Genomic DNA, 18,292 nt, shown 5'->3' with positions numbered 1-18,292 from the left:
ATGGGGACAGTAGGGACATCAATGGGGACATTGGGGACATCAATGGGGACATCAATGGGGACATTGGGGACATCAATGGGGACAGCGGGGACATCAATGGGGACATTGGGGACATCAATGGGGACATCAATGGGGACATTGGGGACATTGGGACATTGGGGACACCAATGGGGACATTGGGGACATTGGGGACATTGGGGACATCAATGGGGACACTGGGGACATCAATGGGGACATTGGGGACAGCAGGGACATCAATGGGGACATCAATGGGGACATTGGGGACATCAATGGGGACACTGGGGACATCAATGGGGACATTGGGGACATGAATGGGGACACTGGGGACATTGGGGACATCAATGGGGACATCAATGGGGACATTGGGGACATCAATGGGGACATCAATGGGGACATTGGGGACATTGGGGACACCAGGGACATCAATGGGGACATTGGGGACATCAATGGGGACATTGGGGACCTCAATGGGGACATTGGGACATTGGGGACATCAATGGGGACATTGGGGACAGCAGGGACATCAATGGGGACATCAATGGGGACATTGGGGACATCAATGGGGACATTGGGGACATCAATGGGGACATCAGTGGGGACATTGGGGACATCAATGGGGACATTGGGGACATCAATGGGGACATTGGGACATTGGGGACATCAATGGGGACATTGGGACATTGGGGACATTGGGGACATTGGGGACACCGGGGGATTGGGGGGATTGGAGACACTGGGGACACTGAGGACATTGGGGGTGGCGCTGGGGACAGCGGGGACACGGGGACCTTCACACCTGACCTGGGCACACCTGGGAATACCTGGGCACACCTGAGATCACCTAAACACACCTGAACACACCTGAACACACCTGAGCACACCTGAGCTCACCTGAGATCACCTGAACACACCTGGGCACACCTGAACACACCTGAGCTCACCTGGGCACACCTGGGGGCACACCTGAACACACCTGGGCACACCTGGGCACACCTGGGACACACCTGAGCACACCTGGGCACACCTGGGCACACCTGAACACACCTGGGACACACCTGGGCACACCTGGGCACACCTGGGACACACCTGAGCACACCTGGGCACACCTGGGCACACCTGAACACACCTGGGACACACCTGGGCACACCTGGGCACACCTGGGCACACCTGGGCACTCCCGCCCCGCGCTCACCTGGGGCAGGGCGCTGTTGAGCTGCCGCTGCAGCAGGTCCCGCTCGTGGGCACACCTGAACACACCTGGGCACACCTGGGTACACCTGAGCACACCTGGGCACACCTGAGCACACCTGAACACACCTGGGCACACCTGGGCACTCCTGGGCACACCTGGGCACACCTGGGCACACCTGAACACACCTGGGCACACCTGGGCACTCCTGGGCACTCCCGCCCCGCGCTCACCTGGGGCAGGGCGCTGTTGAGCTGCCGCTGCAGCAGGTCCCGCTCGTGGGCACACCTGAACACACCTGAGCACACCTGGGCACACCTGGGCACACCTGAACACACCTGAGCTCACCTGGGGCACACCTGGGCACACCTGAACACACCTGGGCACACCTGGGCACACCTGGGCACACCTGGGACACACCTGGGCACACCTGAACACACCTGAACACACCTGGGCACACCTGAACACACCTGGGCACACCTGGGCACACCTGGGCACACCCGCCCCGCGCTCACCTGGGGCAGGGCGCTGTTGAGCTGCCGCTGCAGCAGGTCCCGCTCGTGGGCACACCTGAACACACCTGGGCACACCTGGGCACACCTGAACACACCTGGGCACACCTGAGCTCACCTGGGGCACATCTGAACACACCTGAGCTGACCTGGGGCACACCTGAACACACCTGAGCACACCTGGGCACACCTGAACACACCTGAACACACCTGGGCACACCTGGGCACACCTGGGCACACCTGAGCACACCTGGGCACACCTGGGCACACCTGGGCACTCCCGCCCCGCGCTCACCTGGGGCAGGGCGCTGTTGAGCTGCCGCTGCAGCAGGTCCCGCTCGTGGGCACACCTGAACACACCTGGGCACACCTGGGCACACCTGAACACACCTGAACACACCTGAACACACCTGGGCACACCTGAGCACACCTGGGCACACCTGAACACACCTGGGCACACCTGAACACACCTGGGCACACCTGGGGCACACCTGAGCACACCTGGGCACACCTGAACACACCTGGGACACACCTGAGCACACCTGGGCACACCTGGGCACACCTGGGCACACCTGAACACACCTGGGACACACCTGGGACACACCTGAGCACACCTGGGCACACCTGGGCACACCTGAACACACCTGGGACACACCTGAGCACACCTGGGCACACCTGGGCACACCTGAACACACCTGGGACACACCTGGGCACACCTGGGCACACCTGGGCACACCTGGGCACTCCCGCCCCGCGCTCACCTGGGGCAGGGCGCTGTTGAGCTGCCGCTGCAGCAGGTCCCGCTCGTGGGCACACCTAACACACCTGAACACACCTGGGCACACCTGGGGCACACCTGAACACACCTGAGCACACCTGAGCACACCTGGGCACACCTGGGCACACCTGAACACACCTGGGCACACCTGAACACACCTGAACACACCTGAACACATCTGGGCACACCTGAGCACACCTGGGCACACCTGAACACACCTGAGCACACCTGGGCACTCCTGGGCACACCTGAACACACCTGAACACACCTGAGCACACCTGGGCACACCTGAGCACACCTGAGCACACCTGGGCACACCTGAACACACCTGGGCACACCTGGGCACACCTGGGCACACCTGAACACACCTGGGCACACCTGAACACACCTGAGCTCACCTGGGGCACACCTGGGCACACCTGAGCACACCTGGGCACACCTGGGAGCACACCTGGGCACACCTGGGCACACCTGAACACACCTGAGCTCACCTGGGGCACACCTGGGCACACCTGGGCACACCTGAACACACCTGGGCACACCTGGGCACACCTGGGCACACCTGGGCACTCCCGCCCCGCGCTCACCTGGGGCAGGGCGCTGTTGAGCTGCCGCTGCAGCAGGTTCCGCTCGTGGGCACACCTAACACACCTGAGCACACCTGAGCACACCTGGGCACACCTGAGCACACCTGGGCACACCTGGGCACACCTGGGGCACACCTGAACACACCTGAGCACACCTGGGCACACCTGGGGCACACCTGGGGGCACACCTGAACACACCTGGGGCACACCTGGGCACACCTGGGCACACCTGAGCTCACCTGAGCACACCTGGGCACACCTGGGCACACCTGGGCACACCTGGGCACTCCCGCCCCGCGCTCACCTGGGGCAGGGCGCTGTTGAGCTGCCGCTGCAGCAGGTCCCGCTCGTGGGCCAGGTCGCGCAGGCGCAGGTGCGCCGTGTTCAGCCCCTCCTGCGTGTCGCGCAGCGTCTCCAGCAGCCGCTCGCGCTCCCGCAGCATCTGCACCATCAGCTGCTCCAGCCCCGGCTCCTCGGCCGCGCCCGAGCCCCGCCGCGGGTCCTCGCTGATGGTGGGCAGCACCTCGCACATCATCCTGGGCACCTGGGCGCACCTGGGCGCACCTGGAGACACCTGGAGACACCTGGGAGAACCTGGGAGCACCTGGGAGGAGACACAGTAAGGGAGATGTCAGTGCTGGATCTGGGATGGATCCAATCTGGGGGTCCTGAACCACTCTGGGGGTCCTGGCTGATGGTGGGCAGCACCTCGCACATCATCCTGGGCACCTGGGCGCACCTGGGCGCACCTGGAGGCACCTGGAGACACCTGGGGACACCTGGAGACACCTGGGAGGAGACACAGTAACGGAGATGTCAGTGCTGGATCTGGGACTGAACCACTCTGGGGGTCCTGAACCACTCTGGGGGTCCTGGCTGATGGTGGGCAGCACCTCGCACATCATCCTGGGCACACCTGGGCGCACCTGAGCTCACCTGGGCGCACCTGGGCGCACCTGGGTGAGGGGATATGGGGCCAGTACCCAGAACTGCTCCAGTCCTGACCCATTTTGGGGGGTCCTGACCCCACCCCAGGAGTCCTAAACCATTCTGCAGGTGGGCCCCACATCCTGGGCACAGCTGGGCACACCTGGGCACAGCCGGGCACACCTGGGCACACCTGGGCACAGCCGGGCACAGCTGGGCACTGCTGGGCACACCTGGGCACACCTGGGCACTGCTGGGCACACCTGGGCACAGCCGGGCACACCTGGGCACAGCTGGGGGCAATGGGGGGTGCAGTGGGACGCAGTGGGGGGGTGCTGGGATGAAATGGGGCAGGGGGATGTGCTGGAGGGGGGATGGGATCGGGATGGGGATGGGGAGTTTGGGACGGGGAATTTGGGAATTTGGGAATTTGGGATGGGGGTTTGGGATGGGGAATTTGGGTTTGGGAATTTGGGGTGGGGGGTTTGGGATGGGGAATTTGGGAATTTGGGATGGGGGTTTGGGATGGGGAATTTGGGTTTGGGAATTTGGGGTGGGGGGTTTGGGATGGAGGTTTGGGATGGGGTTTGGGATGGGGCTGGGGTTTGGATTTGGGATGGGGAATTTGGGTTTGGGAATTTGGGAATTTGGGATGGGGGTTTGGGATGGGGAATTTGGGTTTGGGAATTTGGGGTGGGGGGTTTGGGATGGGGGTTTGGGATGGGAATTTGGGTTTGGGATGAGGTTTGGGATGGGGAATTTGGGATGGGGCTGGGGTTTGGATTTGGGATGGGGAATTTGGGTTTGGGAATTTGGGGTGGGGGGTTTGGGGTGGGGTTTGGGATGGGGAATTTGGGTTGGGGAATTTGGGATGGGGGTTTGGGATGGGGTTTGGGATGGGGGAGTTTGGGAATTTGGGATGGGGGGTTTGGGATGGGGATTTGGGGGTTTGGGATGGAGATGGGGAATTTGGGATGGGAATTTTGGGATGGGGGATTTGGGATGGGGGTTTGGGGGTTTGGGATGGGGATGGAGAATTTGGAATGGGAATTTTGGGATGGGGGATTTGGGATGGGGGTTTGGGGGTTTGGGATGGAGGGATCGGGATCGGGATGTCGGAGGTGGGATGGAGATGGGGAATTTGGGATGGAGATGGGGTTTAGGATGGGATTTGGGATGTCAGAGGTGGGATGGAGATTCCGGGAATGGGATCGGGATGGGGACAGCGGGGCCGGGCCCGGGGATGGGATCAGGATGCGGGACACGGCTGCGGGGCCGGGATGGGGATGCCGGATTTGGGATGTGAATTTGGGATTCGGGATGGGGATGCCGGGCTTGGGATGGGGATGGGATGGGAATGCCGGGTTTGGGATGAGAATTTGGGATTTGGGATGCCGGGTTTGGGATGAGAATTTGGGATTTGGGATGCAGATGCCGGGGCTGGGATGGGGCCAGGATGGGAATGCCAAGTTTGGGATGCGAATTTCAGATTTGGGATGCGGATGCTGGGATGGGAATGCCGGGTTTGGGATGCAAATTTGGGATTCGGAATGGGAATGCCAGGCTTGGGATGGGGATGGGATGGGAATGCCGGGCTTGGGATGGGGATGGGATGGGAATGCCGGGTTTGGGATGTGAATTTGGGATTCAGGATGCGGATTTGGGATTCGGGATGCGGATGCCGGGGCCGGGATGGCGATGCCGGGTTTGGGATGTGAATTTGGGATTCAGGATGTGAATGCCGGGGCCGGGATGGGAATGCCAGGTTTAGGATGGGGATTTGGGATGCAAATTTGGGATTCGGGATGCGGATGCCGGGGCCGGGATGGGGCCGGGATGGCGATGCCGGGTTTGGGATGCGAATGCCGGAGGTGGGATGGGGTCGGGATGGGGACGCTGGATTCGGGATGCGGATTTGGGATTCGGGATGCGGATTTGGGATTCGGGATGCGGCTGCCGGGTTTGGGATGCGGCTCCCGAGGCAGGGATGGGATCGGGATGGCGATGCCGGGTTTGGGATGCGGATTTGGGATTCGGGATGCGGATTTGGGATTCGGGATGCGGATGCCGGGGCCGGGATGCGATCGGGATGCGGATTTGGGATTCGGGATGCGGCTGCCGGGGCCGGGATGCGATCGGGATGCGGATTTGGGATTGGGGATGCCGATGCCGGGGCCGGGATGGGATCGGGATGGCGATGCCGGGTTTGGGATGCGGATTTGGGATTCGGGATGCGGATGCCGGGGCCGGGATGCGATCGGGATGGCGATGCCGGGTTTGGGATGCGGATTTGGGATTCGGGATGCGGATTTGGGACTCGGGATGCGGATGCCGGCGGCGGGCCGGGGGTCCCGGGGGTCCCGGGGGTCCCGGGGGTCCCGGGGGTCCCGGGCCCTGCTCCTACCTGGGCTCCGAGCGGCGCTGCGGCAGCTCCGGCGGAGGGAGGCGGCCCGGCGGGGAGGGGGGGCCCCGGGGGGGGTCGCTGCCGGTCGCCCCCGCGCCCGTTCAGGCCCCCAGCGAGCCCCGGGCCCGCCCGAGCCCCGCGGCCGCCGCCCGCCCCCCCCCCGGTACCGACCCCCCCCCCCCCCCGGCCGGCCCCGCAAAACGCTGCGCGGGCCCTTTAAGAGCGGCGCTGATTGACGGCGGCGCCGACCAATGGGAGCGCGCCCCGGGCCGCCGGCGGCGCCGTGGCCCCGCCCCCTCGGCGGGTGGGAGGGAGGGGCGTGGCCTGGGGGCGAGCGGCCAATGGGAGCGCGCGGGGGGCGGGGCCGCGGCGGGGGTGATGTCATCGGGCGGGGGCGGGGCCGGGCGCGCATGCGCGTTGCCATGGAGACGGCCCCGCCCCCCGCGTTGCCATGGGGATGGGCCATTCCCGGCACCACCCCCTCCTCCCCCCGCGGGCGTTGCCATGGGGACGGAGCATCATCCGCCCCGTTGCCATGGAGACGGGAGCGCTTCCCTTGATGGCGGTCGCCATGGAGACGGAGCATCATCATCAGCCGCGTTGCCATGGAGACGGGATCGCCCCTCCCCCCTCGTCACCATGGAAACCGCCCCACCCCCACCCCCCATGTTGCCATGGAGACGGGATCGCCCCTCCCCCCCCGTCACCATGGAAACCGCCCCACCCCCACCCCCCATGTTGCCATGGAGACGTGGCCCCGCCCCCTCCCCGGTTGCCATGGTTACCGACACACCACCCCACCAATTTTCCCATTTTCCCACCCAAAAATGGCACCTGGACCCCCTCCCCCCCCCCCCGCCTGGGGACGGACACGTGACACTCAGGTGACACTCAGGTGACACAGGTGACGCAGGTGACACAGGTGTGAAACAGGTGACACAGGTGACACTGAGGTGACAGGTGACACAGGTGACACAGGTGACACTCAGGTGACACTGAGGTGACAGGTGACACAGGTGACACAGGTGACACTCAGGTGACACTCAGGTGACAGGTGACGCAGGTGACACAGGTGACACTGAGGTGACAGGTGACACAGGTGACACTCAGGTGACACTCAGGTGACACTCAGGTGACAGGTGACAGGTGACACAGGTGACACAGGTGACACACAGGTGACACACAGGTGACAGGTGACACAGGTGTGACACAGGTGACACTCAGGTGACAGGTGACAGGTGACAGAGGTGACACACAGGTGACACACAGGTGACAGGTGACACAGGTGACACTCAGGTGACACTCAGGTGACAGGTGACACAGGTGACACAGGTGACACTCAGGTGACAGGTGACAGGTGACACAGGTGACACAGGTGACACAGGGGTGACACTCAGGTGACACTCAGGTGACACAGGTGACACAGGTGACACAGGTGACACAGGGGTGACACTCAGGTGACAGGTGACACACAGGTGACACAGATGACAGGTGACACAGGTGTGACACAGGTGACACTCAGGTGACTCAGGTGACACAGGTGACACAGGTGACACAGGTGACACAGGTGACACTCAGATGACAGGTGACACAGGTGACACAGGTGTGACACTCAGGTGACACTCAGGTGACACTCAGGTGACAGGTGACACAGGTGTGACACAGGTGTCACTCAGGTGACTCAGGTGACACACAGGTGACACTCAGGTGACACTCAGGTGACACAGGTGACACACAGGTGACACAGGTGACACAAGTGTGACACAGGTGACAGGTGACAATCAGGTCACACAGGTGACACTCAGGTGACAGGTGACAGGTGACACAGGTGACACAGGTGACACACAGGTGACACACAGGTGACAGGTGACACAGGTGACACAGGTGACACTGAGGTGACAGGTGACACAGGTGTGACACAGGTGACACTCAGGTGACAGGTGACACAGGTGACACAGGTGACACAGGTGACACAGGGGTGACACTCAGGTGACACTCAGGTGACACACAGGTGACACAGATGACAGGTGACACAGGTGACACAGGTGACACACAGTTGACACTGAGGTGACACAGGTGACACTCAGGTGACACTCAGGTGACAGGTGACACAGGTGTGACACAGGTGACACTCAGGTGACTCAGGTGACACAGGTGTGACACAGGTGACACTCAGGTGACACTCAGGTGACACTCAGGTGACACTCAGGTGACTCAGGTGACCCACCTGGGCCACAACTTTAAATAGTCGCCAATAAATACTGTACAGAAATCCCCCAATGTACACGGGGGGGTCCCAGAGGGGTCCTGGGGGGTCCCAGAGGGTCCTGGGGGGTCCCAGAGGGTCCTGGGGGGTCCCGGGTGATTTTGGGGGGTCCTGGGGGTTCCCGGAGGGTCCTGGGGGGTCCCAAAGGGGTCCCGTGGGGGTCCCAGGTGACTCTGGGGTGTCCTGGATGGGGGTCCCAGGTGATTTTGGGGGGTACCAGAGATGTCCCAGAGGGGTCCCAGGTGACTTTGGGGTGTCCCGGGTGGTCCCAGGGGTGTCCCAGGGGGTCCCGGGGGGGTCGCAAGTGACTTTGGGGTGTCCTGGGGGACTTTGGGGGGTCCTGGGGAGTCCCAGAGAGGTCCCAGAGGGGTGCCAGGTGATTTTGGGGGGTCCTGGGTGGTCCCAGGGCATCCTGGGGGGTCCCAGGTGATTTTGGGGTGTCCTGGGTGGTCCCAGGGCATCCTGGGGGGTCCCAGGTGATTTTGGGGTGTCCTGGGGGGGGTCCCAGGTGATTTTGGGGGTCCCGGGTGGTCCCAGGGGTGTCCCAGGGCATCCCGGGGGGTCCCAGATGATTTTGGGGAGTCCCAGGGGTCCTGGGGGGGTCCCAGGTGATTTTGGGGTGTCCTGGGGGGGGGTCCCAGGTGATTTTGGGGGGTCCTGGGTGGTCCCAGGGCATCCTGGGGGGTCCCAGGTGATTTTGGGGTGTCCTGGGGGGGGTCCCAGGTGATTTTGGGGGGTCCCGGGTGGTCCCAGGGGTGTCCCAGGGCATCCCGGGGGGTTCTACCCCCTCGATTCCAGCGACCTGTGGGGAGAAATTGGGGTGGGGTCAGCGGGGTCAGGGGGCAGTTCAGGATTTTGGGATTTGGGCGCTCAGGATTTGGGATTTAGGACCCAGGGATTTGGGTGCTCAGGATTTGGGATTTGGGTGCTCAGGATTTAGGATTTGGGCGCCCAGATTTTGGGATTTAGGCACTCAGGGATTTGGGCGCCCAGATTTTGGGACTCGGGCGCTCAGGATTTGGGATTTGGGCGCTCAGGATTTGGGATTTGGGTGCTCAGTATTTGGGCACTCAGGATTTGGGATTTGGGCACTCAGGATTTGGGATTTGGGTGCTCAGGATTTGGGCACTCAGGATTTGGGACTCGGGCACTCAGGTTTTGGGATTTGGGCGCCCAGATTTTGGGATTCGGGCGCTCAGGGATCTGGGATTTGGGCGCCCAGATTTTGGGATTTAGGCACTCAGGGATGTGGGATTTGGGCGCCCAGATTTTGGGATTCGGGCGCTCAGGTTTTGGGATTTGGGCGCCCGGATTTTGGGACTCCGGCGCTCAGGATTTGGGTGCTCAGGTTTTGGGATTTGGGCACTCAGGATTTGGGATTCGGGCGCTCAGGATTTGGGTGCTCAGGTTTTGGGATTTGGGCGCCCGGATTTTGGGATTCGGGCGCTCAGGGATTTGGGATTTGGGCGCCCGGATTTTGGGACTCGGGCGCTCAGGATTTGGGTGCTCAGGATTTGGGATTTGGGCGCTCAGGATTTGGGATTTGGGCGCCCGGATTTTGGGACTCGGGCGCTCAGGTTTTGGGTGCTCAGGATTTGGGTTTTGGGCGCCCGGATTTTGGGATTCGGGCGCTCAGGATTTGGGATTTAGGCACTCAGGGATCTGGGATTTGGGCGCCCAGATTTTGGGATTCGGGCGCTCAGGTTTTGGGATTTGGGCGCCCAGATTTTGGGATTCGGGCGCTCAGGTTTTGGGATCTGGGCGCCCAGATTTTGGGACTCGGGCGCTCAGGATTTGGGATTTGGGCGCCCGGATTTTGGGATTCGGGCGCTCAGGATTTGGGATTTGGGCGCCCGGATTTTGGGATTCGGGCGCTCAGGATTTGGGATTTGGATGCCCGGATTTTGGGATTCGGGCGCTCAGGATTTGGGTGCTCAGGATTTGGGATTCGGGCGCTCAGGTTTTGGGATTTGGGCGCCCAGATTTTGGGATTCGGGCACTCAGGGATCTGGGATTTGGGCGCCCAGATTTTGGGATTTGGGCGCTCAGGATTTGGGATTTGGGCGCCCAGATTTTGGGACTAGGGCGCTCAGGGATTTGGGATTTGGGCGCCCGGATTTTGGGACTCGGGCGCTCAGGACTCGGGCGCTCAGGATTTGGGATTTAGGCGCCCGGATTTTGGGATTCGGGCGCTCAGGATTTGGGATTTGGGCGCCCGGATTTTGGGACTCGGGCGCTCACGAGTAGCTGTTGTGCTGCCGGCGCCGCGCCGTTCGCAGCTTCTCGAAGCGCGCCTCCATCTCCTCCAGCACGCGCGGCGTGTACCGGACCACGAGCTTCACCGAGCCCTGCGCCGCCTTCAGCAGCTCCACCGCGCGCTCGTGCTGCTCCCCCTCCACGCTCTGCGCCCCGAAAACTCAGATGGAGCCCCAAAAACTGCCCCGATCCCAAAATCCCACCCAAAAATGGACCAGATCCCAAAATCCCACCCAAAAACTGCCCCGGCCCCAAAATCCCTTCAGCAGCTCCACCGCGCGCTCGTGCTGCTCCCCCTCCACGCTCTGCGCCCCGAAACCCGGGATGGAGCCCCAAAAACTGCCCCAACACCAAAAACCCACCCAAAAATGGACCAGGCCCCAAAATCCCAGACAGAAACTGCCCCAAACCCAAAATCCCTTCAGCAGCTCCACCGCGCGCTCATGCTGCTCCCCCTCCACGCTCTGCGCCCCAAAACCCGGGATGGAGCCCCAAAAACCCACCCAAAAACTGCCCCGATCCCAAAATCCCACCCAAAAACTGTCCCAAACCCAAAAACCCATCCAAAAAATGCCCCGGCTCCAAAAACCCAACCGAAACCAGCCCCGACCCCAAAAACCACCCAAAATCCCAACTGAACTGCTCCAAACCCCTATTTAACTACCCCAAACCCCCATTTAACCACCCCAAAACCCCAAAATCCCCCCCAAATCCTCACCACGCCGTTTACGCTGAGCAGCTGGTCGCCGCGTTTGAGGCCCCATATCCCACCCAAACCCCCCAAAACCACCCCAAAACCCCAATTTAACCCTTCAAACCCCAATTTTTCCACCCAAACCCCCAAAATCCCGGGAATTCCCCCCGGATCCTCACCACACCGTTGACGCTGAGCAGCTGGTCACCGCGTTTGAGGCCCCATATCCCACCCAAATGCCCCTAAACCACCCCAAAACTCCAATTTAACCCTTCAAACCCCAATTTAACCACTCCAAACCCCAACTTTTCCACCCAAACCCCCAAAATCCCGGGAATTCCCCCCAAACATTCACCACGCCGTTGACGCTGAGCAGCTGGTCGCCGCGTTTGAGGCCCCATATCCCACCCAAATGCCCCTAAACCACCCCAAAACTCCAATTTTTCCACCCAAAACCCCAATTTTTCCACCCAAACCCCCAAAATCCTGGGAATTCCCCACGGATCCTCACCACGCCGTTGATGCTGAGCAGCTGGTCGCCGCATTTGAGGTCCCATATCCCACCCAAACCCCCCTAAACCACCCCAAAACCCCAATTTAACCCTTCAAACCCCAATTTAACCCTTCAAACCCCAATTTTTCCACCCAAAACCCCAAAATCCCGGGAATTCCCCCCGAAGCCTCACCACGCCGTTGACGCTGAGCAGCTGATCCCCCGTATCCCACCCAAACCACCCAAAACCACCCCAAAACCCAATTTGACCACTCCAAACCCCAATTTAACCACCCCAAACTCCCAATTTAATCACCCAAAAACCCAAAACCCCAATTTAACCACCCAAAACCCCAATTTTTCCACCCAAAACCCCCAAAATCCTGGGAATTCCCCCCAGATCCTCACCACGCCATTGACACTGAGCAGCTGGTCGCCGCGTTTGAGGCCCCATATCCCACCCAAACCCCCTAAACCACCCCAAAAACCCAATTTAACCCTTCAAACCCCAATTTAACCACTCCAAACCCCAATTTTTCCACCCAAAACCCCAATTTTTCCACCCAAAACCCCAAAATCCCGGGAATTCCCCCCGGATCCTCACCACGCCGTTGACGCTGAGCAGCTGGTCGCCGCGTTTGAGGCCCCGTATCCCACCCAAACCCCCTAAACCACCCCAAAACCCCAATTTAACCCTTCAAACCCCAATTTAACCACTCCAAACCCCAATTTAACCACTCCAAACCCCAATTTTTCCACCCAAAACCCCAATTTTTCCACCCAAAACCCCAAAATCCCGGGAATTCCCCCCGGATCCTCACCACGCCGTTGACGCTGAGCAGCTGGTCACCGCGTTTGAGGCCGCCGTGGCGGTCGGCGACGCCGCCGGGGATGACGCGCGAGATGTAGATGGGCGAGTTCTGCTCCTTGCCCCCCATGATGTTGAAGCCCAAACCCTCCTCGGTCTTGGGCAGCTCCACCACCCGCGGGTGCGCGTGGCCCTCGCTGGCCGCGAACGCCGCCACCGTGGCCTGGGGACACCGGGGGGACGGTGGGGACATTTGGGGACATTTGGGGACATTTGGGGACATCAAGGACAGTGGGGACATTGAGGGGATTGGGGACATTGGGGACATTTGGGGACATTGGGGACATCAAGGACAGTGGGGACATTGAGGGGATTGGGGACATTGGGGACATTGAGGGGATTGGGGACATTGGGGACACTGGGGACATCGGGGACATTTGGGGACATTTGGGATAATGAGGACACTTGAGGACATTGGGGTCATTGAGGGGATTGGGGACATTGGGGACATTTGGGGACATTGGGGACATTGGGGACATCAAGGACAGTGGGGACATTGAGGGGATTGGGGACACTGGGGACATTGGGGTCATTGGGTCATCAAGGGGACTGGGGACATTGGGGTGATTGGGGGCAATGGGGGCTTTGGGGGCATTGGGGACACTGGGGACATCGGGGACATTTGGGGACATTTGGGATAATGAGCACACTTGAGGACATTGGGGTCATTGAGGGGACTGGGGACATCGGGGACATCGGGGGCTTTGGGGACACTGAGTATACTGGGGGATACTGGGGACACTGGGGACATCGGGGACATTTGGGGACATTTTGGGACATTGGGGACATTTGGGATACTGAGGACATTTGAGGACATTGGAGTCATTGGGGACATTTGGGGACATTTGGGGACATTGGAGACATTTTGGGACATTGGGGACATTTGGGACATTGGGGACATTTGGGGACATTGGAGACATTTTGGGACATTGGGGACATTTGGGACATTTGGGGACATTGGGGACATTGGGGTCACTGGGGACGTTGAATTGTTTTGGGGTCCTGGCTGAGTTTTGGGGTCCCCAGGGTGGTTTTGGGCTCCTTGGGGACATTTTGGGGTCCCAGGGGAGTTTTGGGTTCCCTGGGAGATTTTTGGGGTCCCAGGTGGTGTTTTGGGGTCCCAGGGTGGTTTTTGGGGTCCCGAATGAGTTTTTGGGGTCCAAGGGGGATTTTTGGGGTCCCAGGGTAGTTTTTAGGATGCCAGGGGTGTTTTTGGGGTCCCAGGTGGATTTTTGGGGTCCCGGGGTGGTTTTAGGGTCCCAAGGTAATTTTTGGGGTCCCAGGGGTGTTTTTGGGGTCCCAGGTGGATTTTTGGGGTCCCGGGGTGGTTTTGGGGTCCCAGGGGTGTTTTTGGGGTCCCAGGTGGATTTTTGGGGTCCCAGGGTGTTTTTAGGGTCCCAGGTGGATTTTTGCGGTCCCAGGGGTGTTTTTGGGGTCCCAGGTGGGTTTTTGGGGTCCCGGGGGTGGTTTTGGGGTCCCGGGGTGTTTTTGGGGTCCCAGGTGGGTTTTTGGGGTCCCAGGGGTGGTTTTGGGGTCCCAGGGGTGTTTTTGGGGTCCCAGGGTAATTTTTGGGGTCCCGGGGTGTTTTTGGGGTCCCGGGGTGTTTTTGGGGTACCTTGGCCGTGGCGTGGGCGCGGATTTCGGGGCTCCCCGCGATGTCCAAGGTGTCGTAGAGCTGCTCGTAGACCTGGGGGGACCCCGGGATTGGGGGGGACCCCAAAACCCCAGGGGGGAACTGGGGGGCTCCCAGGAAAAGATTTGGGGGGGAGGGTTGGGGAGTTTTTGGGGTGGATTTGGGGTTTTTTTGGGTGCATTTGGGGGTTTTGGCGTGGATTTGGGGTTTTTGTGGTGGTTTTGGATTTTTTTTGGGGTGCATTTGGGTTTTTGGGGGGTTTTCTAGGTGGATTTGGGGGTTTTGGGGTGAATTTGGGGTTTTTTCAGATGGATTTGGGATTTTTTGGGGGGTTTTTCAAATGGATTTGGGATTTTTGGGGGGGTTTCAGATGGATTTGGGATTTTTGGGGGGGTTTTCAGATGGATTTGGGATTTTTGGGGGGGTTTTCAGATGGATTTGGGATTTTTCGGGGGTTTTGGGGTGGATTTGGGATTTTGGGGGGTTTCGGGGTGGATTTGGGGGTTTTTTGGGGGTTTTTCAGATGTATTTGCGATTTTTGGGGGGTTTTTTAGGGTAGATTTGGGTTTTTTCAGATGGATTTGGGTTTCTTGGGGATTTTTTAGGGTGGATTTGGGGTTTTTCAGATGGGTTTGGGATTTTTGGGGGGTTTTTTCAGATGGATTTGGGATTTTTGGGGGGTTTTTTCAGATGGATTTGGGAATTTTTTAGGGTGGATTTGGGGTTTTTCAGATGGATTTGGGATTTTTGGGGGTTTTTTTCAGATGGATTTGGTATTTTTGGGGGGTTTCGGGGTGGATTTGGGATTTTTGGGGGGGTTTCGGGGTGGATTTGGGATTTTTGGGGGGTTTTTTCAGATGGATTTGGGATTTTTGGGGGGTTTCGGGGTGGATTTGGGATTTTTTTAGGGTAGATTTGGGTTTTTTTCAGATGGATTTGGGATTTTTTGGGTTTTTTTCAGATGTATTTGGGATTTTTTGGGGGTTTGGGGTGGATTTGAGGTTTTTCAGATGGATTTGGTTTTTTGGGGGGTTTTGGGGTGGATTTGGGATTTTTTAGGGTGGATTTGGGGTTTTTCAGATGGATTTGGGATTTTTTGGGTTTTTTTCAGATGTATTTGGGATTTTTGGGGGGTTTTGGGGTGGATTTGGGATTTTTTTAGGGTAGATTTGGGTTTTTTTCAGATGGATTTGGGATTTTTGGGGTTTTTTTCAGATGTATTTGGGATTTTTTGGGGGTTTGGGGTGGATTTGAGGTTTTTCAGATGGATTTGGTTTTTTGGGGGGTTTCGGGGTGGATTTGGGTTTTTTTTGGGGGTTTTTCAGATGTATTTGGGATTTTTGGGGGATTTTTTAGGGTAGATTTGGGTTTTTTCAGATGGATTTGGGTTTCTTGGGGATTTTTTAGGGTGGATTTGGGTTTTTTTCAGATGGATTTGGGGTTTTTTGGGGGGTTTTCAGGTGGATTCGGGGTCACCTCGCGGATGGCGGAGCAGAACTTGCTCTGCAGGACCCTCTGCAGCGCCTGCAGCTTTTGGGGGGGCAGCTCCCCGCTGCGCTGGAGCCGCTCCAGCAGCTCCACGGCCCGGGACACGTCTGGGGAACCCCAAAATCAGCCCAACATCGGCCAGGGTCACCCCAAAATCAGCCCCAAATCGGCCCAGGGTCACCCCAAAATCAGCCCAACATCGGCCCATGGTCACCCCAAAATCAGCCCCAGGGACACCCCAAAAACAGCCCAACATCGGCCCAGGGTCACCCCAAAATCAGCCCCAAATCGGCCAGGGTCACCCCAAAATCAGCCCCAGGGTCACCCCAAAATCAGCCCAAAATCAGCCCCAGGGTCACCCCAAAATCAGCCCCAAATCGGCCCAGGGTCACCCCAAAATCAGCCCAACATCGGCCCAGGGTCACCCCAAAATCAGCCCCAGGGTCATTGCAAAATCACCCCAAAATCAGCCCCAGGGTCACCCCAAAAACAGCCCAACATCGGCCAGGGTCACCCCAAAATCAGCCCAACATCGGCCAGGGTCACCCCAAAATCAGCCCCAGGGTCCCCCAAAATCAGCCCAAAATCGGCCCATGGTCACCCCAAAATCAGCCCAAAATCACTCCCAGAGTCACCCCAAAATCAGCCCAACATCGGCCCAGAGTCACCCCAAAAACAGCCCAACATCGGCCAGGGTCACCCCAAAATCAGCCCCAGGGTCATCCCAAAATCGCCCCCAGGGTAATTGCAAAATCAGCCCAAAATCGGCCCAGAGTCACCCCAAAATCACCCCCAGGGTCCCCCAAAATCAGCCCAAAATCACCCCAAAAATCAGCCCAGGGTCATCCCAAAATCAGCCCAAAACCAGCCCAGAGTCACCCCAAAACCAGCCCAAAATCAGCCCCAGGGTCACCCTAAAATCAGCCCAACATCGGCCCAGGGTCACCCCAAAATCACTCCCAGAGTTACCCCAAAATCAGCCCAAAATCGCCACAGAATCACCCCAAAATCAGTCCCAGAGTCACCCCAAAATCAGCCCAAAATCAGCCCAGAGTCACCCCAAAATCAGCCCCAGGGCCATCCCAAAATCAGCCCAAAATCGCCACAGAGTCACCCCAAAATCACTCCCAGTCACCCCAAAATCATCCCAAAATGACCCAAAAATTACCCTCAGACTCACCCAAAAATAACCTCAAAATCACCCCAAAATCATCCCCAGAGTCACCCCAAAATCACCCCCAAATTCAGCCCAAAATCGCCCCAGGGTCACCCCAAAATCAAACACAGAGTCACCCCAAAATCTCCACAAAATTACCCAAAAATCACCCCTAGAGTCACCCCAAAATCACACCCAAAGTCAATCCAAAATCAAACCCAAATTATCCCCAAAGCCACCCCAAAATCACCCCAAAACAGGCCCAGTCACCCCAAAATCGCCCCAAAATCGCCCGGGCCACCCCAAAACAGCCCCAAAAACACCAAAATCACCCCAAAACCACCCAAAATCACCCCAAAACCACCCAAAATCCCCACCCTGCACCCCAAAACAGCCTCATTGCAGCCCCCCCCCCAAAAACCTGCTCATGGTGCCCCCACACCGACCCCACCTCACCCCAAAACTCCCCAAAACTCCCAAAACTCCCCCTGCACCCCAAAATTCACCCCCTGCCCCTCCTCAGCCCCCCAAAACCCCAAAATCCCCCAAAATTCCCCCAAATTCCCCATTGAACCCCCCCCAACCGCCCCTGGGCGCCCCCTCCCCCACTCCCCACACCCCTCAGCCCCTCCCCCTCCCCTCCCCCACCCTCCGCGCCCCCCAAAATCCCCCAAAATCCCCCAAAATCTCCCCAAAATCCGCCCCTACCCCGCTCCAGCCCCAGCGCGTCCCCGCTCAGCGCTGCCATCTTCGCGCGGCCACGCCCACCCGAGGCCACGCCCACTCCAGCGCAAACCACGCCCATTTCCACACAGACCACGCCCCCTTCTGCACAGGCCACGCCCACCACCCGCTCCGGGTCACGTATCCCGCGCGTGGCCACGCCCACTCCCTTATATGGGCATGCGCTGATCACGCCCCTCTCGGGCCACGCCCCCTGGGGAAATGGTCACGCCTTCCTGCGCGTGCGCAGAAAGGGGGGGGAACCCCCAAATTAGGGGGGGGGAACCCAAATTTTGG

The 18,292-nt window shown here is 59.4% G+C and overlaps 2 protein-coding genes across 2 annotated transcripts in view; both read right to left on the bottom strand.

Annotated features, from left to right (window-relative positions):
- PPFIA3 (PPFI scaffold protein A3) overlaps nt 1–6,457 on the bottom strand; it is a 36,717-nt gene extending 30,260 nt beyond the window's left edge. The window contains exons 1-2 of the mRNA XM_077789833.1: nt 6,419–6,457; nt 3,392–3,671 (exon numbers count right to left, since the gene is read on the bottom strand). Coding sequence (XP_077645959.1) covers nt 3,392–3,622 — 231 coding nt within the window. The 5' untranslated portion in view covers nt 3,623–3,671; nt 6,419–6,457. The remainder of the gene's footprint in view (nt 1–3,391; nt 3,672–6,418) is intronic.
- A 2,171-nt stretch (nt 6,458–8,628) lies between these two features.
- Nucleotides 8,629–18,063, bottom strand: LIN7B (lin-7 cell polarity scaffold B). Its single transcript, XM_077789867.1, has 6 exons — nt 17,981–18,063; nt 16,105–16,223; nt 14,611–14,682; nt 12,949–13,158; nt 10,926–11,086; nt 8,629–9,486 (listed from the first exon to the last, which is right to left on the bottom strand). Exons 1-6 carry the CDS (start codon nt 18,018–18,020, stop codon nt 9,465–9,467), a joined length of 624 nt encoding a protein of 207 aa, XP_077645993.1. The 5' UTR covers nt 18,021–18,063; the 3' UTR covers nt 8,629–9,464.
- Nucleotides 18,064–18,292: the final 229 nt, after the last annotated feature.

The sequence above is a fragment of the Lonchura striata genome, chromosome 38, assembly GCF_046129695.1.
Source record: "Lonchura striata isolate bLonStr1 chromosome 38, bLonStr1.mat, whole genome shotgun sequence".
Taxonomy (NCBI): domain Eukaryota; kingdom Metazoa; phylum Chordata; class Aves; order Passeriformes; family Estrildidae; genus Lonchura; species Lonchura striata.
This window is presented reverse-complemented; position numbering and strand designations above follow the sequence as displayed.

What these genes read in the sequence shown, in the direction of transcription:
- LIN7B (XM_077789867.1), bottom strand. Translation starts at nt 18,020, where the DNA reads ATGGCAGCGCTGAGCGGGGACGCGCTGGGGCTGGAGCGGG. An exon ending in TCTGCTCCGCCATCCGCGAG is followed by an intron (nt 14,683 to 16,104) that starts GTGACCCCGAAT and finishes GGGTCCCCCCAG; the next exon opens with GTCTACGAGCAGCTCTACGA. An exon ending in TGCTCAGCGTCAACGGCGTG is followed by an intron (nt 11,087 to 12,948) that starts GTGAGGATCCGG and finishes TTCGGGGCGCAG; the next exon opens with AGCGTGGAGGGGGAGCAGCA.